The sequence below is a fragment of the Prosopis cineraria genome, unplaced genomic scaffold (assembly GCF_029017545.1).
Source record: "Prosopis cineraria cultivar Desert tree isolate PC_DT_omini unplaced genomic scaffold, ASM2901754v1 PC1, whole genome shotgun sequence".
Lineage (NCBI taxonomy): Eukaryota > Viridiplantae > Streptophyta > Magnoliopsida > Fabales > Fabaceae > Prosopis > Prosopis cineraria.
Genome location: NW_026555332.1, coordinates 46536785 through 46560945, shown reverse-complemented (window position 1 = coordinate 46560945; position 24161 = coordinate 46536785). Strand labels below are relative to the sequence as shown.

At 34.9% G+C, this 24161-nt stretch overlaps 3 protein-coding genes across 6 annotated transcripts; 2 read left to right on the top strand and 1 right to left on the bottom strand.

Moving 5' to 3' along the window:
• Positions 1-7534: 7534 nt before the first annotated feature.
• On the top strand, positions 7535-10236 carry LOC129295665 (L-type lectin-domain containing receptor kinase VIII.1-like). Its single transcript, XM_054934207.1, has one exon. It carries the CDS (start codon positions 7765-7767, stop codon positions 9895-9897), a length of 2133 nt encoding a protein of 710 aa, XP_054790182.1. The 5' UTR covers positions 7535-7764; the 3' UTR covers positions 9898-10236.
• Positions 10237-13253: 3017 nt separating this feature from the next.
• Positions 13254-16002, top strand: LOC129302621 (DNA-binding protein S1FA-like). Of its 4 annotated transcripts, none has more exons than XM_054941554.1 (3): positions 13254-13412; positions 14751-15000; positions 15630-16002. In XM_054941554.1, the coding sequence occupies exons 1-2, from the start codon at positions 13359-13361 to the stop codon at positions 14964-14966; spliced, it is 270 nt and encodes an 89-aa protein (XP_054797529.1). In that variant the 5' UTR covers positions 13254-13358; the 3' UTR covers positions 14967-15000; positions 15630-16002. The 4 variants fall into 4 exon arrangements, with proteins under 4 accessions (XP_054797529.1, XP_054797524.1, XP_054797519.1 ...); XM_054941549.1 differs by lacking the exon at positions 15630-16002 and adding an exon at positions 15267-15531; XM_054941544.1 differs by lacking the exon at positions 15630-16002 and adding an exon at positions 15164-15531.
• Positions 16003-20820: 4818 nt separating this feature from the next.
• LOC129289868 (cell number regulator 8-like) lies at positions 20821-23668 on the bottom strand. Its single transcript, XM_054926632.1, has 3 exons — positions 23253-23668; positions 22479-22681; positions 20821-21347 (listed from the first exon to the last, which is right to left on the bottom strand). The coding sequence occupies exons 1-3, from the start codon at positions 23542-23544 to the stop codon at positions 21108-21110; spliced, it is 735 nt and encodes a 244-aa protein (XP_054782607.1). The 5' UTR covers positions 23545-23668; the 3' UTR covers positions 20821-21107.
• Between the last annotated feature and the right edge of the window lie 493 nt (positions 23669-24161).

Below are 24161 nucleotides of genomic sequence, written 5' to 3'. Positions count from 1 at the left end.
AATGAAAATTCATTTGATTGTGTCAATTTAAAAATAATTTTAAAATTAAAAATAAATTGATGATGATGATTGTAAGCAATTAGTAGTGGTGATTAATAATAAAAATTTGTTAAAGTGACTACAATTTTTAATAATCAAATATATTGTATTTTAAAAATGAGAAAAATAAAAAGAAAACAACTTAAAGATGTTTCTTTATTTTTAAAAATAAAAAATAAAAACAATTTTACAAACAAATAAATAAAGAAACACTTATTTAAATAAATTTTTAAATTTTTCTGTTGAAAAGAAAAAAACAGTTTTTGAAAACAGAAAACAAACAACCCTTGTATTTGCACACGTCTTTAAATTATCAGTTGCAACCTCATCTCTGTGTCTCATCCAGGTAAATTGCATAGTCTCGATCACTCCTTCTTAAATTATACATGTGGCTCCCCCTGTCCTTATCGTTGTCTTTGGCATTGCGGCTGTCAAATGATCAATTTGTTTTCGTTTGAACTTACAGAAGCAAGTTTCTTATATAAGTTGGCATTATATATATATATATATATATATATTTTGGACCTGAGCATCATGATTAAATACAATCATTCATAAGTGTCATTCACTGCGTACGAAAGCTGGTGGAGGGTGACAATGATATAGAACGCCACTGTCATTCTTAACATAAATGCCCAAGATTACATAGAAAAACACATAGTTTAGGCGAAAGTTGAGTTCATTCAATCATCACATGTGTGGCCTTTGCGAGGGGGAGACATGGTTATTGAGACTGGGGCCATATCATTTTCCATTATATGGCGAAGGCGTGCACGGTTGAATTAATTGGTGAATTGTGTTGTGTGTTGTGTGCGACCTATCGAGCCCGGGAAAGCGACCGAGCGCGTGGATGAGTGGGGTAAGTTGCACGAAGCTCACTGTGTGATGGCGTATTTAGTACTCTTTCCACACGCGTTGGTTTTCCCTGCTCATCACAATATTAAGCACTGTTGTGTTTATTATTATCATAAAATTTAGATCATTCAAATTTTAATCGAAGACTAACCCCACGCACCACAGCAATGAGCAATAGACTTAATACTCATTTCCCTCCCTAAATTATTATTATTATTATCGTAGAAACATCTAGTATACTTAACTCAATTTCGATTCATTCTCATCCTCAAGTGTTTGAAACTGAATTCTTTTTACCCCGATAGTTAACTCGGGTTAAGTTGATTGTTAAATGCTAATGTAGACCAAATTATTTGACTTTTTATGTCACTTGTCATGTCATGCGGCAAATTGAGTCTTTTGTTTTTTTTTTTTTTTTGGGGGGGGTTCTCTTCTCCTTTGTCAATATTGCATAAAGTTTCAGACCAACTACCCAGGCCTTGAAGGTCATCCGCAATGTCATCTTCTCAGGTCCAAAATTCAAAACCAGTAATATCCATCAAACCCAACAAAAGCACATAGAGACAAGTCCGCATTTAACTGCGTGCGGAAGTAAAAAAAAAAAAACACGTGGCAGCATCTAATTTAAGATCCAGATGCAAAATTAAATAAAATCTTATCAACTCACACAAGGTAAGATGTAAATTGAAAGCCAAATGAGCACCAAAAGTTTATAAACAAATCCCTCTTAGACTTCTCAGATAATCCAAGTTTAAATGTGGAGCCTAGCAAGCAATTTGAGAGCATAAACCAAGGTCTTGACATTTAGATTCAAAATTAAAAAGTCATCATGGAGCTTTTTGAGAGATTTTTCTAGATTCTCTTATTCTACTACTTTATGATTTTGATTCTTTGTATTGTTTATAAACTTTTATACATATTTAAAGCATAAATGACTAGTTTTCTTTTATCCTTAGAAATTTTATGAAACTTTATACTTTGGAGGTAGATGTTTTTCTAATTATTAATTTTGATAGATGCTTTAATGCTCAATATGTTTTATTTTATTCTCATATTATTGGATGACTAATTTTAGTATGTGCGTGGATCATGAAATTTTTCTTTAACAAAGGAAAATCTCAATTAGATAGTTTATTAAGAAACTTAGAATTATAATTAATTTAATTTGTGTTTGTGATAGACATATATTCAAGGGCTCAAGGTAATCTTTTAAGACTTGTGCCTAATTGAATCAAGACTTGTTCAAAATATCACATCATAGTTAGATTATGGAATTTTGCAATGGACATACATAAATCTAAATTTGAGCTTTGATTTTAAAATTAATTTAAATCTCAATAAATAGAAAAAAATTGAATTGTAAAGTAATACAAGGGATTAGAATTTTTAGGTTGCTTTTTAATTGTTAAGGTTACCTCAAATATATTTTTTAACCTTATTTTACTTTATTCATATTTATTTTTAATTTAATAAAAAATTTATTTTTTAATTGATTAACTTAACCGAAATAAAAATAAATTCGTTTGTGTCTAATTCCTCAATTCTTCGTGGGACAACCTTTTTCACTGTATCACATTTAATCTGTACACTTGCTGTGCATTTAAAATTTGGGAGCATTGTGATAAAGGAAATTAGATTAAAAAAATTTTAAATTTTTTTAATTATCATCCTAGCACATATAGGCAGAACTTATGAGAATTTTTAAAAGACTTTGCCTCTATTAGAATGAGAAATTATTCAAAGTCAATATCTACTCGAACTCGATGGAGGCGTTGTCTCTTATTGATAACAACTATTCTAAGAGTCACTTTTTATTTAACATTATCAAGAATGTTAGAGATCTCACTATAAAAGATTGAATGATTATCTTTAATCATGTCTATAGAGAAGAAAATATATGTGCTGACTCTTGACTCATCAAGCAATACTCAACAACTTTAATATTTAAATCTTTAATGAATAACTATAAAATTATAAAATTTTTTTAATTTTAGATATAATTAAATTTTAAACATTCTGTATGGTTTTTCGTGGCTTTATATTAAAAAAAATGAGGGACCCTACGGAGGAAAACAGAACACTCTGACACACTCTCCCAGACATGTACACAAACGAAATCAAAAACCCAGATATCAAAAATCAGATGGACAAGTCAGATTCAAAACCATCAAAATTGAGCAAGATAGTAATCAAGCCATATTTACATAAACCCATATATCAAGAATAAAATCGAACAGATCTGCACAAATCTCTTTAGGCCAGTGATTACAAAAGAAAAAAAAAAACAAGGAAAAAACCCAGAATATTCTAACCCATAAAAGCATCGTGCAAGAGGAAAGCCCGTCAATTGATTCTGGAGGCTGTTATAATGAAGGCCCAGCGACCATTCCGGCAAATGGAGGTGAGGTCTAGTTCGAGACCGACAAGGGAAAGGAAGAAGAGAAGACCTATGCTGGCGACGAATTTGAGTATGGAAGTGCTCCAAAACGGGAATAAAAAGCACATGAATACCAACTCATGGCTTCATCGAAGAGAAATCAAACAAGAAATCAGAGTTCACTGGCGAGTCCAGTTGATTCGTCCACGGCTTGGTGAGGCGGAGCGACTTGGTGATTTGAACCCAACTCACCGGCAAGTCTAGATGAGAAATCTAAGAGCAATGGCAAAGCAAGGAGCGATTTGTCCAAAACCTTCAACTCTGTAGATTGAGGAAGGGGCTTATGGCAGAGGAAGGGGAGACGAAGAGGAGGAAGAAAAGGCAGCATCACGATCTGTTCGAGTGAGAGAAGAGGAATGAAGATTGAAGCAATGAAGGAGACAAAGAGGGGGTAAAAATTTTTTAGAAAAAAAAAAAAAAATCTGAGGTGGATGGTTAAAGTATATATTTTTTCGAAGTAAAGCCAATATATTAAAGGTTTTGGTTTGATTTTGTACATTTTTTAAAACTGAATATTTTATATTTTTAAATAAAATAATTTTATCTCTAAATTATTTTTCAGATCAGCAATAACTCCTTGTTAATTAGCTGTTAGTTTTTTTATTTTTTGCCAACATAACATATATGTGGGGCCTATGTACAATTACATATAAGGTGTAAAATATCTTTTGATATTAATTTACACTTGAACTCTATTTTTAAGAGCATTAAACACTCTAAATTTTTTTTTTAAAGTGCTGGACATTCTAAGATCTTATTAAAATAAAATTAAATAAATATTATTAAAATATTAAATATTTTAATATATTTAAAATATTATACTGCCCAATTTAATATTTTAATTTGATATTTTATAATTTTATATTTAAAATGAAATGAATGAAGCTCTAAATTAATAGATTTTTTTTTCTCATCTCTTCATTTTTTATTTTTTTCTTTTATTAAGTAAATTTTTTTATAGCATATTAATAAAATAAACAATATCTTTTAAATAAATATTTTTGTTAGTTCTAATTTGTCATGTTTATGATTTAATTATCAACATTGCAACATACACGGAGTATTAGATTTGGGTAATGTAATATTTTGAAGAAAGATCATTAATTGATTAAAAAAATTAAGAAACTTAACCAATATTCGACACGTATAAAAGATGTAATAATTTAAATACTATATCAGAGAAAATATCAAATATCGATATATAAAAAATAAATAGTCATCTATAAATTTATAAAATACTTGAACAAATAATATTTTAAATATAAAAAGTATTAAATTGGGCAGTGTAATGTTTTAAATAATAATATTTAAATTATTAAATATTAAAATATTTAATATTTTAACAATATTTAATAAATTTTATTTAACAAGACTTTAGCGTGCCCAACTCTTCAAGAAAAAACTTTAGAATGTTTAGTACTCCTAAAAAAAGAGTTTAAAAATAAATGAGTATTAAAAAATATGATTAAAGTCTTACATATTATTGTAATGGAGACCCAAGCACATGACATGTTAGCAAAAAATGAATAAATTAAAGGTTGATTAACGAAAAGAGATTTTTTTTTCTCTAAAAAATAATTCAAGGATAAAATTATTTTATTTAAAAATATAAAATATTTAATACTTTTAAAAAAATAAATACATGAGTAAAATTAAATCTTAACCTTATACTAAAATATCAAACGGCTACAAGCAAAATGGGCTTTCACAACTAAAACTGAAAAGCCCATGATAAGAGTTTGACTAACGAAAAAAAGGAAAATAAAATGGAGCCCAAATAGAAAAATAACATCGAATTGAAAACGAGCAAGGGCTAGAACTATAACACCCCGACCCATCCTGTAATTTGTGAACATGCAAAGAATGTGAGGAGCTCGCTGATGCAGGATAAGTAACCAATCCAAAGAATGGTCCATTAAGAATCTTGAAAAGCACCGCGACCCATAGAACCAAATGATTTCCAATGAAAAAGGAGATCAATGGAAGACAAAATATCTCATAGAATTTGAAAATCCAGATCCACAACTGCTCTGGTTTTCAAAAAACTCATATCTGCACGTACCAAAATAGAACAAAGAGGACCAAACAGACAGACACATACATTCACCATACAAACAAAAATAACAAACTAAAAACAAAGATACACAAGACAACTAAGGAAACAACAATAGTGACATCCTAAAAATCGTAGTGCCTGATGATAGACCCCGATGTAACAATCCATGAAGGTTCCTCAAGGAATCATCCTTTGGACGAGGTTTTCTGACTAAAACCTCGTTAAGCCCAACTGAGAAAGGAAGCTCTGTTTGCACCTCACAAAACAGAGCAAAACTCTGCTTATGGTTAGAGTATATGTGAACTCTGTTTTCTGGGAAGTTTGACAATAGTGGAAATATGACAATGGGATAGTTATAAAATTGCAGTGCCTGATGATAGACCCCGATGTAACAATCCATGAAGGTTCCTCAATGAATCATCCTTTGGACGAGGTTTTCTGACTAAAACCTCGTTAAGTCCAACTGACAAAGGAAGCTCTGTTTGCATCTCACAAAACAGAGCAAAACAATGCTTATGATTAGAGTGTATGTGAACCGTCACATACTAATTTTCAATCAACAAAATTTTTATTTAACAGTTAAACTTAACCCCAATTGATGGCAGGGGCAAAAATTCTCTAACCTTAAACGTTTAAGGGCAAGAATAGACCAAAGTTGAATTTGGGATATTGGGTGTCTTTTTGAGGATAGTTCAAGGATAGAAATGAATATTGATCTTAAATAATAACTCCACTGTGGTAGCTTCACTAACTAGAGACCCACACATCTCTTGCGTTACACGTGTCTGGGAAGTTTGACAACAGTGGAAATATGAGATCCAAGGGAGAGAATAATGAACTTCTCATTTGGTGCTGGGTAGATCTACTGCCGCTCCTTATAGCTAGCTGGAATGTGTGTACCAAGAAATGAGTCGGCCATCAAACAGGCGTGTAAGCCGAATATGTGGAGATCTGCTTTTTTATATTTTTTAATATTAAATTAAATCATTTAAATTATATTTCAATTGACCTGGACAATTAAATTATAAAATTACAAAAAATTTTAATATTAAAGTAAATTATTAGATTAAATCTATACTAATAAGATTGATAATAAATATATTTATTAAAATTTTAAAATTTTTATATTAATAAATATAATATTAAGAATATTTAAAAATTAATTTAAATCAATCATAGAAATTAATTTAAATTGAAATGGAGAGTTAGGAGGGTGATGAGCACGCGGCACCATTCGGTATCTGCCGCCTATTCATTAGTTGACGCTTCCAAAAATATATAATACTCTACTACTGTTAACATTATACACCAAAAACCCCAGAAGTCGTTGCCTCTGATCATTTTTTTGGTTCTCATCATCACATGCTCACGTTCTCGGTTTTGTCTTGGCCCCGCCATTCAATGTTCATAACTTCGTACGCTCGCTTTTTTGTAATTTTGGTTTCCTTCACGCAGTCCGCAGAACACTCTTGCTTTTACGTCCTAAATAAAAGCTTTTGTTTTTGGCTAAATAAATATACGGTTAAACTTTATTTGAGCCAAATTATTTGTTTTCATCGGCCTTGGACGCGTGGGAAGGCACGGACTAGTGACCAGAATTACTACGTTCCTGTTTCACCATCGTCCCAGCATACATCAATAATTACAAACCCTGTTTATTATAAATCAACAATTAAACAGCTCCAAGCCACTTTCGTCTTTCTCCCTTTTCAAAATTGCCGTACATGCTCTCATCCTCAAGTGGAAATCAATTTTTTTACTGTTGTATATATTCAGGACTTGAACTTGATTATATATATATATATATATTACGACTTGACGTAGATCAAGCTCTGATTGATTACTCGTGTGGATAAATTTCGGGTGCTCTATTTATATAGTTCTTAATTTATTTAAACATGATTTTTTATTATGATGTATATTTAGTTTAGTGCTTTTTTTTTTACAAGATTTGCAGCAGCAAAAACTCAATTTAATGGAGCGTGATGTTTACGCGTCCTTACAGCCACGTGACGTGCGTCTTGATGCCTAGTATCTAAAAGCAAGCATTACTTTACATTCACCAAAGCCCAAAAAAATAAAAATAATAAAGATTTCTTTATCACCGAAAATTTACCGTTGAGAGGGGACACGTGTCCGCATGATTATCCACCTGTCTTCCTTACTCCCAGTTGGGATTCCATACCCACGTCTCGGTCTTTGTTTCTTTGCTCGGGTTGGTTCTGCTCGAAGGCAAAGAATACTCGCAACTCACAACGTCATCTGCCTCCATCCCTCACCTTGTTCGCCCGTGAACGATCCTCCTCCTCCGCAAAATATCGGCAATTCAACCGCTCACTGCCACGGTTTCCCAATGGGATTTTACCGAAACTGAGCAATGTTGCTAATTTCCAGCGTATTCTCAACTATCATCTTTATCCCCTTCGCATTGTTTCTCTGCTTCACCAGCTGCGTCTTTACAGTCGCCATCACTGAATTCGACTTCGGCACTTTAACTTTAAGCAGTCTCAAACTCCTCGGAGATGCTCACTTGGACAATGAAAGTGTCAGGCTCACAAGGGATCTCGCCGTCCCCAACTCTGGTTCCGGCAGAGCTCTCTACTCCAAACCCGTCAGATTCAGGCAACCCGGCACTCACAATCCGGCGAGTTTTAATACCTATTTCTCCTTTTCAATTACTAATCTGAATCCATCCTCCATTGGTGGGGGAATCGCTTTTCTAATGGCGCCGGATGCTGAGACCCTCGGTGACGCCGGCGGCTTCCTTGGCCTCCTTAAAGCGGATGGCTCTTCCTCGGGTTTTCTGGCGGTGGAATTCGACACTCAAATGGATGTAGAGTTCAAAGACATTAATGGAAATCATGTGGGTCTGGACCTGAATAGTATGGTTTCGACACATGTTGGCGACCTGGAATCTGTTGGAATCGATCTAAAAAGTGGCGATCTTGTAAACGCATGGATCGAATACAACGGCTCAACAAAGGGCTTTAACATCTGGGTTTCCTACTCAAACATTAGACCAAAAGATCCCCTCCTCTCATTCGATCTCGATCTCGATCAGTACGTAAATGACTTGATGTACGTGGGTTTCTCCGGCTCTACGCAGGGAAGCACGGAGGTCCACAGCATATCGTGGTGGAGCTTTAGCTCGTCCTTCGACTCCAATTCGCCTTCCGGATTGGGTTCATCGGTTCCGCCGTCGCCTCCAACTTTAAGTACGATGAACTCAACTGCCAGTTCCGTGAAGTCGGCACCTCCTTCATTGGCTCCTGCAGCTTCGAATACTCAACCAGAGAATACTAAATCGACCTGTCACAACGAGATCTGTAAGCAAAATCCTGGAGCCGTCGCGGGGGTTGTGACGGCGGGGGCTTTCGTTTTAGCTTTGTTCGCCGGTGCATTCATTTGGGTGTGCTCAAAAAAGATCAAACACGTTAAGAAGTCCGAGTCACTTGCCTCAGAAATCATAAAAATGCCAAAAGAATTTAGTTACAAGGAGCTCAAATCAGCCACCAAGTGCTTCAATGCCAATAGAATTATTGGTCATGGCGCTTTTGGAACTGTGTACAAGGGTATATTGCCAGAGAACGGCGACATCATCGCGGTGAAGAGATGCAGCCACAGTAGTCAGGGGAAGAACGAATTCTTATCTGAATTGTCCATAATCGGGTCTCTCAGACATCGGAATCTTGTTCGTCTTCAAGGATGGTGCCACGAGCAAGGTGAAATCTTATTAGTCTACGACTTAATGCCCAATGGGAGTCTAGATAAAGCGTTATTCGAGGCCCGGACACCTCTACCATGGCCGCACAGGCTTAAAATTTTGTTAGGCGTTGCCTCAGCCCTCGCATATCTGCATCAAGAGTGCGAAAACCAGGTAATTCACAGAGACGTGAAGACAAGTAACATAATGTTAGACGAAGGGTTCAATGCCCGGCTGGGCGATTTTGGTTTAGCTCGTCAAACAGAACACGACAAGTCGCCCGATGCTACGGTGGCGGCGGGGACAATGGGGTATCTGGCACCGGAGTATCTCCTCACAGGTAGAGCCACAGAGAAAACTGATATATTCAGTTACGGTGCGGTGGTTCTGGAAGTGGCCTGCGGAAGAAGACCCATTGAGAAAGATGCGAATGGAGCTGGTAAGGTAGGGGTGAGCAGTAATCTGGTGGAGTGGGTATGGAATATGCACAGAGAAGGGAGGTTGCTAATGGCGGCCGATGCGAGGCTGTGCGGTGAGTTCGACGAAGCAGAGATGAGGAGGGTGCTATTAGTCGGGCTGGCCTGCTCACAGCCCGACCCGTTTAACAGGCCCACGATGAGGACGGTGGTTCAGATGTTGGTGGGTGAAGCCGACGTCCCGATTGTTCCGAGGACTAAGCCAGCCACTAGTTACAGCACATCCCACCTCTTAATGAACTTACAGGACAGCGTTTCAGACGGCAACGGCGTAATCGCCGTCACTTCCTCCTCGTCAGACAACAGCTCCAACGTTGAAGATGTAGTGTGATGCAGATCAACGGCCGGATCATCCCCCTTGTTATCTATCAACTCAGTGTATATATATAAAAATAAATTCATTTATTCATGCATGTAGACGTAGACGTAGGTAAACTGCAGCAACATACTGCTGGGATACACCTTTTTGAACATTACTTGAATGGGATGGTGGTGGGGGCATTGGACACGCAGGAAGGAGTCGATGGTTTGGTTTGGGAAAAAGGGCGAAGTGTAGTAGGGATTTGGAAAAGCAAAAGAGAAGGAGGACTAGGACGGAGTTCTGTTGTTGGTGACAGCTTAACCATCATATTGATGTCGGAGATTTTGCAACGAATAACAATTCTATATTGCAACGGCTTGTCATTTCTGACGTTAATTTTTGTTAAAGGGGAGCCCAATTGTGTGTTTAATTCGTGGCTGATCTTAATCACCTTCGGACCAACGTCTCTGTGGAGAAACTTTTGGGGCTCACTCATATTTGGGCGTCGGCTGGTGACATCCAGCTCCCGCTGACTTTTCATCTCGTAAAGCATCATTCTCCGTTTTACGTATGCTTTGAGAATATTTGTTAATTCAACAATCACAACATTATAAGAATATAAAACTGTCACCGGGCAATTCATTATAAAAAAAAAAAAATCAAATTCCGAGCAACCTCCGAGTTGCATCTTTCCATCACATTTTATAATATACTTTTAGAAATAATTTGATATCTTAAAATACAAGATATTTTCAACAAAATGTTGTTCCATTAATGAAGATTATTCTCAGGCCAAAAAAAATTAATGAAGATTATTCCAATATTACTCTTCATTATAAAAAAAATTAAAATTATATACTATATCTAATGAATTTTATTAGTGTGAGTAATTCTATTAAGAATATCTTTATAAAAATTATTAGCAAGTTATAAAATTATGAACATCGTGAATTTTTAAGAAAATTGCTACGCGGAAAGCTACTACCCAAATGTTGATAATTGCAAATTCACGACCATTTGATCGAGTATTCGAATGGAGTGGCTATAGTATTACTAAGTAAAATTTTGTATTCAAATTACGTAAATAGAGGGAAAATATGTATGAAGTATAGGTTTGATTAATGGTGAATAAAATTGATAGAGATTGGATTCAGAAATTGTCCCGTGATAAATTTAATCCCTCTGATCCTATGTGATCCTATATTAAATTATATGTTTTGGGATAATAAAATTCTAGTCTCCTAAATTTAATTGAATGATCTATATGATTGATCTAGTTTAATTTTTATCACTCTGATCTTTTAAATTTCTATCAATTATTAATTTATTTTTTTCTTTTTAAAGAGGAGGTTACACATCAAAAACATGCTCGCACAAATAGTAAAATATTGAGTTGATAATCATATAGATTAATTAAAAGAAGTGTAATTAATCATAAAAAAGTGAGAGAATGATATTAATTTTTTTTTTGAAATATGTAAATAATAAATAGGTACTGTGAAATGTGGTAATTATTTTTAAATGTTGAGAGACTTAATTGACATTTTGTAAATGACATATTTGCCCTTATTTTCCTTCCCTCTCTCTTCATCTTCCTCTTTGTCTCTATCTTCCTCTTCCTTCTTTGGTCACATCTTCACCCTCTTGGACCAGGGCTGTGTGAAAGAATTTTAGGACCTAACGCAAAATTATCTAGGAGACTTAATGTATTATTATTTATATATCTTTATATAATTTTTTGAGCCTTTTGAACTGCAAAATTAAATATTAAATTTTTATAATCAAGTAAATATAACATTTCATGTCTAGTAAATAATATAAATAATTCACTAAATCTATTTTCTTTTTTTTTTTGGAGCAAAAACTAAATCTATTTTCTAACATGATTGATTTTAAATAAAATTTAAGCAATTTTAATTTTAAAAAACTACTTCTAACAACAGCAACTGTTACTAGTATTCTTAATAATATTCTATAAATAATAAAAAATGATTAATTATACAATATATAACATCAAACGTTAACAAAAAAAATAATAATTGGTTATATAAGATACAAGTGAACTATTTTTAAGACCTAAGATGGCCGTCATATTGGCCAAAGGCACGACCCTATCTTGGACCCCACCATCTCCTCTACACGTCATCAACTCCCTTCTCTTCCTGTGCGAGAGTCGAACAAAACTGCACTACTTGTACATGCCCACCCATTCAATTCAAAACACAAATATATAGAAATAATAAAAGTCAAACGGCTAGCTATGTTTTACCCACCAGACCATATTGGTTTGTAAGCTGCCGGTGCGCTCCACCGTCCGCGGCCACAGCTTCGATGCTAGATGAATCATTAGAGGGGGTAACCTTAATTGCATGGATACAAATATGAATATTCAATACGATACAACATGATACAATAATGTAACAAATTTTTAAAATTTTAAAATATGAATATAAGAATATTTATAATGTATATTTTAATATTTTATGATATAAGTATATGTATTTTAATTTTTAAACAATATATAATAAAATTTATAACAATCAATCAAAATATTAAATATTTTTTTAAGTTTTTAAGTGATATAATAAAAAATTATTAAAAAAAATTATATTATAAATGTTAAAATATGAAATATGTATGTAGAAATATTTTATAAATATTATATCAGATATATATTAAATACAGATATATTTATTTATTTTTTTAAAGTATCCGTGCTTCATAGGGCCAATTCATCGGGCAGTTGGCTTCGCCTTTATGCCCCAAGTTCCAGGCCACAAAAACACCAGGACTCACATGGAAGAAGACAACGTGCAGACGAGATGGATGATTAGAGGAGTGTGTGGCGGCCAAGCTTAGCTACGTAGAAATGATGGGGCTCAAGAGGGTGGAGATGTGGTGGGAGAAGGGAGAGAGAAGGAGAGCGAGAGGAAGAGGAAGGGGAAATGGAAATGAAGGTAAATATGTCATTTTATAAAAAGCTAAAATGTATGAAATTTAAAAATAATTTTTACATTTTATAATATTTATTTATCATTTTTATATTTAAAAATAATTTTATTTTCATTCTAAAAAAATGATAAGTTTGAAAGAAAATAACTAAAGGAAAATAAAAAATAAGGAATTAAAAGTAGAAGAAGAAAATGAGAAAAGAAACATATAATAAACTAATTTGTCTCATCTAAACATTTGTATTTCAAAATCTAATAACTAATGTGATATAACTTTTTTTAAGACAATATAAAATATTAAATTTTTAAATATTAAATTGATAATTGATACACAAGTTTTAGATATTGAAAACATTATTATTATTTTTTAATAGAATTTTGTCTTACATTAACGCACGCGGATGGGGGACAACAAGCGTTTTGAAGCAATATATAATTACGGCGTCAGCGTTCTACCCCTTTTCTGGAATCTACTCGCTTTGCTGTGAAAACCAGGCCGCTCCCTAAGCGGGTGGATCTGTTAGATTTTGCGCGGCAGCCATGGCCGATGACTTTGATTTTGCTGATAAAGTCCCTCCTTCTTTCGATCGCGTGGTGCTAATCTCTTTCCTCTCTTTGTTTCCATCCTTCTTTTTCTTTCACGATCGCATATCATATCATTTAGATCTGTAAATGACACGTTCAATTATGTAATTTTTTCGCGCGGTAGTTGTCTTGCGTCAATGAATCTATACTTTGGATGATCCAATTGACATATCTAAATTCATTTGGAGTCTAATCTTAATATGTATTTATTTATTTATTTATTTTTATGAATAACGTCACTTGCCAGCACCTGAAATCCTTTTCCGCTCAGTACTGAAGTAGATCATGGCATGCATGAGAGTGGGCATGTTCTTTACTGCTCAGATCTTCGATTTGGTAAAGGAGTTTGATGGACGATTCAGTTTTTCTTGTAATGGCCAGAAATTTTTCCTAAAGAAAGGCAAAATATTGTGACATTTATTCTGATATAGACTGCTAGTTATTAACATGGGAAAATATTGGTTTTCCATTCAAGCCTGTGCCTTTTGCCTAACTTAGAGAGAATTTTAGCGTGTCCCTTCATGTATTTAAGCAAAAAGGCTTTCTTGATTCGTTTGAATAATTCTTCCGTGGAGTCAATATCAATTAGGAATGATACTTTCATTTTTTTAAAAAAAATTTAACGGCGATATTGATATAGGTGTTCCATTTCAAATGTCGGGAGTCCTTTTGAGATGTTGCATGGAGCACAATTCCTTTAATTCACTGCATTATTAACTATTCTAATGTCAATATATCAGTTCGATGCACATGTATAGAGAAGTGGGGCCTAGCCATCATGTTCCGGCAACAAATGCAGTTATAAGAAATGAACTAAAGTTCTTGTACGTTGCTATAGGAGTTTGGTAAGAAATGTAAGGAGAAACGATATCATATATAACAAGATTGAAGGTATTATTTGGCACTAAATTTGGGGGGTGGGGAAACGGTCCTGGAAATTACGCTCACAGGGTGAAACTCTTACATTAAATGTCTTCATCTCATTGTGATAGCATTTGCATGTTAACGAAGGCCATGATTTTTTCCACTATTAGCTTTGAATCTTCAATTAAGACATTTTTGCGCCATGTCATATATGGTTCCCTTTCTCTTGATCATCTCCCCCCCCCAAAAAAAAAAAAAAGAAACAGAAAAAGAAAAGAAAAGAAGAGAAAAGAAAAAATAAAAAAAAAGATATGGAGGCCCCAACCTGATCAAAACCATGGTTGATATGTTATTCTGGCTATAAAGGTGTTCAAGAATTGTAAGTGGTGAATTAGTTGTCTATAATTTTTATCTGTGTACATTAATTTTGCAGTTTCTTCTTGTTGATTTCTTTCTGATGTGTTTTTCTATCATGTCATTTAGGGAGATGTGATTAAGAATTCTGAAGCCAAAGGATTCAATCCAGGGTTAGTAGTTCTCCTGGTTGTTGGTGGGCTGCTATTGACATTCCTCATTGGAAATTATGTCCTTTACATGTATGCACAGAGAACCCTTCCTCCTAGAAAAAAGAAGCCAGTCTCGAAGAAGAAGATGAAGAGGGAGAGACTGAAGCAAGGCGTTTCTGCACCTGGAGAGTAGAGATTTGGTATTCACTGTATTCTGTGCTGTTAAGGTGTACTCTTCGTCAAAAATTTTCTCCATCTTTGTTCCTTAGGATGCTAATTTTATCTTGTCCATCTTTTTTTTTTTTAAGAGAATTTAAATTTCGCCACATAAACTAGTATTTAAGTAATATTATGAAGTGAACGGTTATTTTAATCACTTTTTTTTTGTAGTTCATGGGCTGGGACTAAAATACTAACTAAGCCTGTCAAACTGCTCAAGTATTTTGGATCGCTGCGTTGTGAGCTTCTTGATGCGTCTTTCCTGTTTTTACAGGATACTTCTGTTTTTCTCTCTGTTGGGTGCTGCTATCTGTATGAATTAAGAGATGATGTCATGCAAAATTTGTTTGAGTGAAGCCGTCCTTGAAGGGATTAGTTTCTTGATTTTTGGAGGGTGAAGTAAATAAAAAGTTGCGTCAATGGGAAGAAAGTTGGTTGTAGGAAGGGATGAATGAATAGTTGGATAGCCTTTATTTTTGGATTAAATGGGGTACTAGACTTTGATTCTGTGATAATGGAAAATTTTGGAATTTTTGGAATCCATAGTTCTGTATAGGAATTGCAGGGGGTGGGGGAATGATTTAAGATTGTATGTAGTTTTCTTATATGAATTGTGAGAATGTGCTAATCTTCGTAGATAATGGAATGATCATTTCATGTTTCTGGGAAGGAACGAAGCAATTGTTCATAATGAAAGTGGTTGATGCCGCAACATATGATGGCTTTTGATGAGTTCAGTTCAACCCAGTAACTGTAACTGATCCATCCAGTATTGACGAATTAAGACTCAAGGTTAGGACAGCTCAGTATGTCAGATAGGTAAACCAAGGGGATTCTCCCTCACATTTCAAAAGGGCTATGGGTATCCTTGCTTTTTAAAAAGAGCAGTGTTGTTTTGAAAGGGTTTTTTTTTTTTTTTTAAGGTACAATTTTATCCTACTGTTAACTTGGACTGACTTTGACTGTTAAATTTTTTGTTTTGATTGATAATTTGACACGTGTCTTGCTCTCCCCTTTCTTGAACTGTTCTGATTCTCTCCTCCTCTTTTACCTTTCGTCTTTTCCATCTTCTTCCTTCTTTTCCACTGCTGGTAAAATCAAACTCAACAATAATCAAATTGAAAAGGCTTATCCAATTAAAAGATTAATCTTTTTATCTCAATCAAACCCAAATTTGTTTAGAATTTTTTTTTAAAAAAAGAGGAATTTCATTTTCACAGCCAATTCACAATCAGATTCAATAATCAAAATATAGAGCCAAGACCTTAGCTAGAATTCCCTCAACCAAACCTTTCTTGTTGCAATGTATATACACCTGAAGGTTCACATGTAGGATTTTTAGCCGGCTATTTAGGGAGCAATTTTTCTTCCTTCTTCAATGATTTCAACAGCCAATTGAATCAAAAGAAGGAAAGAAAACATCAAAGTACAACTTAGTTTCCTTCAATAAGTATAAGAGGTTGGGGATTGAGGGGAGTGCAAATCTTGACATGCCCATACACGAATGAAAAGCACGCACTATCTCTCTATTCTCTGTTTGGTTTCACTGCCGTTACTAATTTTCATTTCCTAAGATTATCTTGTTTATCCATCTTTGATTTCCCATACTGTTGTAGATAAAGATCTCCAACGCAATGAACCTACCCGTCGAGGAAGCTCATTGCTGATTACTGTACGCCCTCTCCAAATCATTCATCACCCTCTTCTCCATCTCTGCCTCTTATTAATGTTAGTTCCTACCTAAGCTCAAACTTCGATGAATCCATTTTTCTCTAGTTCAATGTCTGCTCTCGGCCTTCTCTTTCTTGTTTCTTAAAAAAAGAAAATAAGAAAAGGGAACAAAGGACTTCAGATCCACTGGCAGTTGAAATTCAGAAATTTTTTATTTAAAAAATGTTTTTCTGAATTTATGCTCCGTCTCTTGACCACATACCTGCTTGTGCGAGTTCTTGGCAAGATCAGCTCCAACGCAAATCGGAAACCATTGTTTGAAAGGAGTTCCTTTGAAGGAGGGCTAGGGTTGAAGAAGTGAAATACAGGGATAAGAAACAATGGATTCCCTCACATTTTCTTCCTTTGCAGCATAGCTGTATTGGGATTCCAAATTAGTAATAGGTTTTTCCCTATAGCGAGAAGATGAACGAGAACAAGGAAGAAGAACTAGCAGATGACACGTAAAATTTGTCAAACTAAGAATTAGCGGTCAAACGTTAGTCGAATATATTGGTTGGACAAAATTGTATTCTTTTTAAAGTTTTGGAACAACATTATTCTTTCTTAAAGATGAAGATAGCCATATGTCACAACCTTAGAACTCTTTTGTCCTTGAATCATGTCGACTTTAACGTGATCAATCTCTTGATCTTTATTAAGTCAACTTAACCCTCAAAATATAAGCAAAGGAATTAGAAAATTTGAACACAAGAGAAAAAAGAGCTTGGATGAGAGATTTTGAAAGTTTATAACTTTGCTTATTGCTTACAAATGAAAGGGTATTTATGGACCTCCCCCTTTCTTTAAAAAATTTCAATCTCTTTAACGAATGGTAGAGATTAATCAAATCCTACGATGTATATTCATCCTCTAGAGTGTTTTGTAGAAATGTCTACAATAAATATTTAAATATTTACAAAAATGTTTTTAGAGACAAACATTTAAGATACATGTGAAATATTTTAAAACTTCCTAAAATATGTCAGAATATTCTAGAGATATTCAAGTTCCTTCATAAGTTTCTAGAATCTTGTAGAAACTTTTAAATCTTTATTGATTTCTTTAGATAATTTTAGATTGTTCTAGATGCTTCTAGAACATTCTAAAACATATTAAATTTTTCTTGAATGTCTTGAACTTTTTCAGACTTCTCATCCTGGACATCTCTAAAACACCTAAACCTTATAGGTTCTTCTCTTTTTAGACATAGGTTGTGACATTATCCCTTACTTAATCCAATGATGCCCTCATTATTGACTTGATTCACATACCAAGGATTCTTCTTGCAAGGATCTTCCTTCTTCTTTGTTACAGGCCCATTACTCTTCTCCTAAAAAACTAGCTCATCGGAGTGCGGTGCATACCTTTCTCCCCTTCCATCCATGATGACCATGCCATTCTATTCACGGGTGATCAAAGTATCATTACCTTTTCTCCTACAAGCTGACTTAGTATGACGTGTAGCGCACCCGCGTGTATAGCTAAGACCCTCCCTAAAGTCTCTTTGATGTGGGATGTAATAATTCCTCCAAGCAATCTGTAACTCCTCCCTCATCGATGGCTTATCAGAAGGGCCCATTGACTTGGCAAACTTGAGTCTGACTTAGACCTTCAACATAACTGTTTACCCTTTTAAATTCTCTAAGAGTTTGATCTTCCAGCATACTCATATCATCCTCAATTTTCTCAACCTTATAAACCATCTCTTCCATGGTTCTCTTTAAGACATTGATTTTAACCAACAAAATAGCAAGGTCCTCCATGTGCATCGTACTAATTCCTTGTGCCTTCTTTCCACCATGGTGTAAAGGTTGAAATTCCCCTCTCCTCTCTTCTACATTAGCAAGAGTCTCCTCAATTACACCCGACATCCTCGCCTACAAGTATGAATTTGAATCATAGCTACCTCAAACCTTGGCTTTGCTAACATGTTGTCACCACTTTGGAACTCCTTTATCCTTAAAATGTGCTGGCCTTAGCGTGATCAATCTTTTGATCTTTGCTAAATCAGCCGAACCCTCAGAATGTAGACAAAGAAATTAGAAAACTTGAACATAAGAGAGAAGAGAACTTGAAAGTTCATAACTTTACTTACTTTGCTTGTTGCTTGCAAATGAAGATTGTGGGGGTATTTATAGGCTTCCCCCTTTCTCTAAAAAAATTTTCACCTCCTTAACAGATGGTGAAGATCTATCAAATCCTACGGTGCACATTCATTCTCTAGAGTTTTCTATACAAATATTTACAATAAATATCTAAATATTTACAAAGATATTTTTAGAGACAAATCTTTAAGATATGTGTGGAACATTTTAGAATACTTTAAAATATTCTAGAATATTTTAGAGATTTCCAAGTTCCTCCATCATAAGTTTCTAGAATCTTTTAGAACTTTATGGATTTCTCTAGATAATTCTGTATTATTCTAGATGCTTTTAAAACATTTTAGAACATATTAGATTCTTTTTGAACGCTTTGGACTTTCTTGAAATTCTTGTCCTGGATGTCTCTAAAACATCTAAACCTTGTAGGTTTTCCTCTTTTTAGACATAGGTTGTGACACATAGCTCTTCGAAGAAAATTTTTGAGATAGTTTTGCCCCTTAACCCTGTCTCAAATACTGGTTCTAACATAATCGCGTGATTGAAAGTTTGCTACTTTTTAATCTTAACCTAACCTTGTGATTCCGATCTTCTTTGAAGACATAGAAAATAGAGATATGAAAGCTTTTTTTTTGTGATTATAATGCCAACATCTCAACTAGGATCACTCACCTTTATTTTGATGGTAACTGGCCTCTTGAACACTATTACTAAATATCAAGAAACAAGATACCGCAAAGGTTACATCAGCCGAAAGGAAACAAGCTCTTCTACATTCACTCTCGCGTGCTGCTGCATGGAGAAGTTGGAGATAGAAATCATTTTAAGATTCTATTATGAAGGATGATGTCCGTTAACTGTTATGAAAGGGTGTTAATTTTCATGGCTGTGGAAGGTTTAGCAGAGATCCTGAGTCTCTGTTTTTTTGGGCATTAGATGTACTGATTTACTTTCCATTTTCATTTCACTGTTTTCGTATCTGCCAAACGGGTCCTAAATGTAGTCAGAAGATTTGCCCAAAAAACAGAATCATTAGAGCATTGGTCCGCTTTACTTTGATTTAATTTTTCTTTTGTAATTTAGCATCGACCTTGTTATTCGGACGATAGAACAGCTGAACAGCACATGAAAAATATGCCCCCTGCCTACACAAAATTAAAAAAAAAAAGAAAAGAAAAGAAAAGAAAAGAAAAAGGAAGGAAGGGAAAAAAGGAATGCAGCACCAAATTTAGGTTCCCCCGTTCAGCAGATGCTGAATTTGAAGCCGGAAGTGCGATGTAACAACCTACAAGATTGGCTTCTTAAATTACAGATTATAAGTAGATTAGATTGGTGAGTGGTCTATCGTTACTCATTCAATACGTGTTTCACAATTAGAAATTTTATTATATAATACTTAAAAAATATAAAATTTCAAATTTTTTAAAAGGATAATATACGTGAGAAGTATTCTAATAATGAAAATTGTTTTAAATTTTTTTAAAAAATATATTTTAATAACGTTAAAATATTGATGAAATTCAAAAATTATAATTAGAATATTCATTAATTGAGTGAATTCAAACTATTGACCGTGCCCAAATCCGTCAAAGTTCCTTAATATATATTTAAGCAATAGCAAGTCAACAACTCCCATCCCAACTTGTCTCCTTCCGCTCGGCTACATGTTCTTTGCTGTTTTAATATTTAAGCCAATCAGAATTGATGTGGATGACACAAATTGAGAGAGAGAGATGCGTGTATGTATCATTTTAATAAATTTCTTAAAAGAAACAAAATAAAAATAAATAAATAATCTACTAAATGTTAGTTTAAAAACAAGAAAGTTGAAATAAAAATTTCGGGCCGTTCAGATGTGTGGTTGGAGAACAGCAACATGGCGCTGGTGTTTTCCAATGATAGAGAAACCAAATTTTCCCGGGCCCACAACTATTCCGATTATTAATGGCTTCCAACCGACGATGGAAATACCCGGAAAGTTGAAGAAATAAGGCTTTAATTCACACCATATGATTAAAAAAACAGTAGATAGTAAATATCAAATTATCAATCAAATATACATCACATATCCAACATAATTCAGATATCAAAATACAGAAGAAAGGGAGGAAAAGAAAGCGTGTCATGTTTTACACAGGGAAGACGGTATCTAAGCAAATGACATCTACGTTGGTATTTTAGACCATATCCACAAGACCAGGAAAAAGGTTCAACACGGTTATACGACATCAAAATCCCAAGGAGTCCGCAGACAGAAACATAAGAGAAGAACAACAGTGAGAAGATGAGGAAGACTAATATCAAGCCTCACGTCCCATGGTCTGCTCTGCAGGGGGAAGCATGAGCAGTACTGGTTTGGCGTTAAAGCCAGGATGGGGCAGCCTCCTACGCAGCTCCCGAGCTTCTTGGCAAAGGGCGCACGAATGACAGATCACGTGTGTTGCAAAGTCACACGCTGTCTCGTACTGTTCTATCTGCGCTTCATCCATCACAAAGCTTCCGCAGCACCCACATGATCTGTTCAGTGCCTTGCAAGTCCCCTGACTCCATACATTACATATTTTATTTCATCAGTTCAACCTTTCATGTGGCAGCATAGGGATGCGAGTTTTTGAGACTCATATAGAAGAATTACTTCACTAATTAACATGTAATTTAGTTGTACGTTTGAGGGGAATCTGTCTCCCAACAGTTTCTAGGTTTGGGCTTATTTTCGTGTAGTCAGAATCTGAACCTAACGGATACATGTGAAGTCGTGAGTGAGCAAACAACAGCTCATATAAATTGAAGCAATGCAGAGGTAATATTGAAACCACCCTCAGTTTAGATAAACACACTTGAAGCACATAAATTGAATCTGCAACATGTGCACACACAAGTAGCAAAGTTGCTCACTTGATTAGGGAGTTTACGTGTCATTTCCCAAGCAAATACGTCGGTATAGGACTATTTCCTTGGCACAACACACAAGCAACCACGACTTCCCAATTGCACCCCCTAACAAAAAATCCTAAGGTCACTAAGGAAATAAATCCAATATATGTAGAAGTTAATTAAGGAGTTTGTTTTGGTTCTAAATATAAAACCTCAATCTCCTTTGTCCCCGTGTTTAATATTTTTCTCCCGAACTATCCTTGTTGATTGCACACATGCAATCAAGTGTGCAATCAAAAGGGATATTTTCTAATTTAAATGATCAAAAGGAGGAATATTTTAGGAAAACCAACTATGTGAATTAGTTATCTAGCTCCTAGCCTCCTATATTTAGAACTGGATGGAGAATATTGAATACTAACAAACCCATCTTACAATTAGAAATTTGAAAATATTACATATGAAGATATCAGACACGAATTTCAATGCAGCACTTACACCATTGGTAATAGCATATCTCGTAGTAGTTAGAAAAGCAGAGGAAGCCCAAAACACATGGAACAGATAAAATATACCGTTCTAATATACTGCGAGTGCGATCTTATCGTGTCATTGTCTGATGCTTTACTTTTTAAATTGTTTACACGATTGACATTGCATTCCACATGCGGTCATGCTTGTATATATGTATTATTTATTAATAGGAGTTTTGAAAAAGCACAACTTTGTTAACAAAACATCAACAAAATAAACAATAAATAAATCAACCAAAAAAAAAAAAACAGGAAACAACTTGCCTCTAAATTGAACCTGCGACGAATATCAGTGCGGCTGGGATAGGAAAACCAAGGAGCAAGACAATTGCAACCAAAAAAGGATTTCCCAAATATATACAGACCAGAATAAGGCAAGCAATGGTTGGCAAATGTTCCAGGATCAGATCCAAGTCGCTCAACGTTGCTCCCATAAAGCACACATGGAGCCACGCTCCCAAGTAGACCTATTGCATCCGTGTCATGAGTTTAAGCAAAAGAAAAAAATTGAAAACGTCTCGGGAACTCCATATCTTAAGGGAAAACACATAAAATAGAAACAAGAATTCAAGATCCCCGATATTTTCTAAATCACAAATGTGGCTCCAAATAAATCACATATGACCACCTATAAGCAAGAAAATGTGTACAGCCAAATAAAGAAGACGGTTCTTGAAATCACATGATATAGGAGAAGATAACCCATTTACTTTACATATTAGCTTCAATGAGAAAGGAAGCCCAAAAATGTCAGGCACTTTCATGTCTCACAACACACCAAATAAAAATGAGGCGAGCGAATGTTACTTTTATTTGATTAAATAATACATGATTGTTTTTTCTGATTAAACAATCTCATTTATTTGAAAGAGCCGTCACAAGAGGCTCGCTAATTATAAATGAAAATCTAACCGAAGTTGGCTCATACCGCATCAGGCCACAGAAATATGGGCATTCCGAGATCACATAAAGTCCACATCTCCAAATTTTCCGAAACCAAAGGCATAAGAGATTATGAACAGCGAGAAAGAGACTTACAAACTTCAAGATCGCTACTGCAGAACTCATCGTTGCGGCCAAGGCAAGCGCAAATGCTGGAGTTCCACTGAGACCGGCCCACGGGCTCGCCCACTGCACTCCCCTGTACTAAGGGGAGGCCGTCGGCGGTCCAACCAAATCCATTAGAAATAGCAGACTCCAAGGGCAGCGGAGACTTGAGAGCCGCAGGCAGCTCCGGCAACAGCGGAGGAGCTTGGGGTTTGTTGTCAGCATGCTGAAACTGGGTGACAAGAGGAATGGCCTCCTCGTCACGATCATCCTTCATACCCATTGCGGAATTGGGTAATGCGAAATGCGTGGACTTGGTGAAGAAGAATTGAAGAGGATGAGAAGAAGGATACGGTAAATCATAGATGTATGAGACCAAGAGCCGAGATCAACCAATGAACGTGATTGGAAGCAGCCCGCGTCCAATCGCCTGTAACTGACTTTCTTCCCTTTTCTTCTCTACCATTGGCCAAATTTAATTCATTCGCCTCCACTTTTCCTCTTTTTTAAAAAAATAAAAAATAAAAGGAAGAATTGGTAAAAAAGATCTAATTGAAACTAAAATTATACTTAAGCATCAAGTATATTAAAAGATCAAGTCTATTATCTTATTCACAAGATAAATTGATTAAATAACTAAAATACCTTGCTATGTTAATTAAAAAAAATTGAGCAAAAGGCACAAAATTTGGTAACCGGAGCTCTAACGACCTTTATCCACTCTTCCAATAATTGATGGTGCTGTTGTTGAAGCTTTAGCCGGCAAGTGAAGGGTTGTCAGAAAGTGCCGCCAAAAAATTTAAACTCCTTGATCACATATAATCATCAAGGATTACATGTAAACTCAATGATTAAAAGATGTAAGCAGTGATAGACTCAAAAAAATAAATCAATAGGAGC

Bases quoted from the DNA above. Each gene is read 5' to 3' on its own strand.
- LOC129295665 (XM_054934207.1), top strand. From the start codon at position 7,765: ATGTTGCTAATTTCCAGCGTATTCTCAACTATCATCTTTATCCCCTTC.
- LOC129289868 (XM_054926632.1), bottom strand. From the start codon at position 23,544: ATGGGTATGAAGGATGATCGTGACGAGGAGGCCATTCCTCTTGTCACC. The intron at 22,682-23,252 runs GTAAGTCTCTTT...CGGATGCAATAG, and splicing joins CAGTAGCGATCTTGAAGTTT to GTCTACTTGGGAGCGTGGCT. The intron at 21,348-22,478 runs GCAAGTTGTTTC...GTATGGAGTCAG, and splicing joins GTCGCAGGTTCAATTTAGAG to GGGACTTGCAAGGCACTGAA.
- LOC129302621 (XM_054941554.1), top strand. From the start codon at position 13,359: ATGGCCGATGACTTTGATTTTGCTGATAAAGTCCCTCCTTCTTTCGAT. The intron at 13,413-14,750 runs GTGCTAATCTCT...CATGTCATTTAG, and splicing joins CTCCTTCTTTCGATCGCGTG to GGAGATGTGATTAAGAATTC.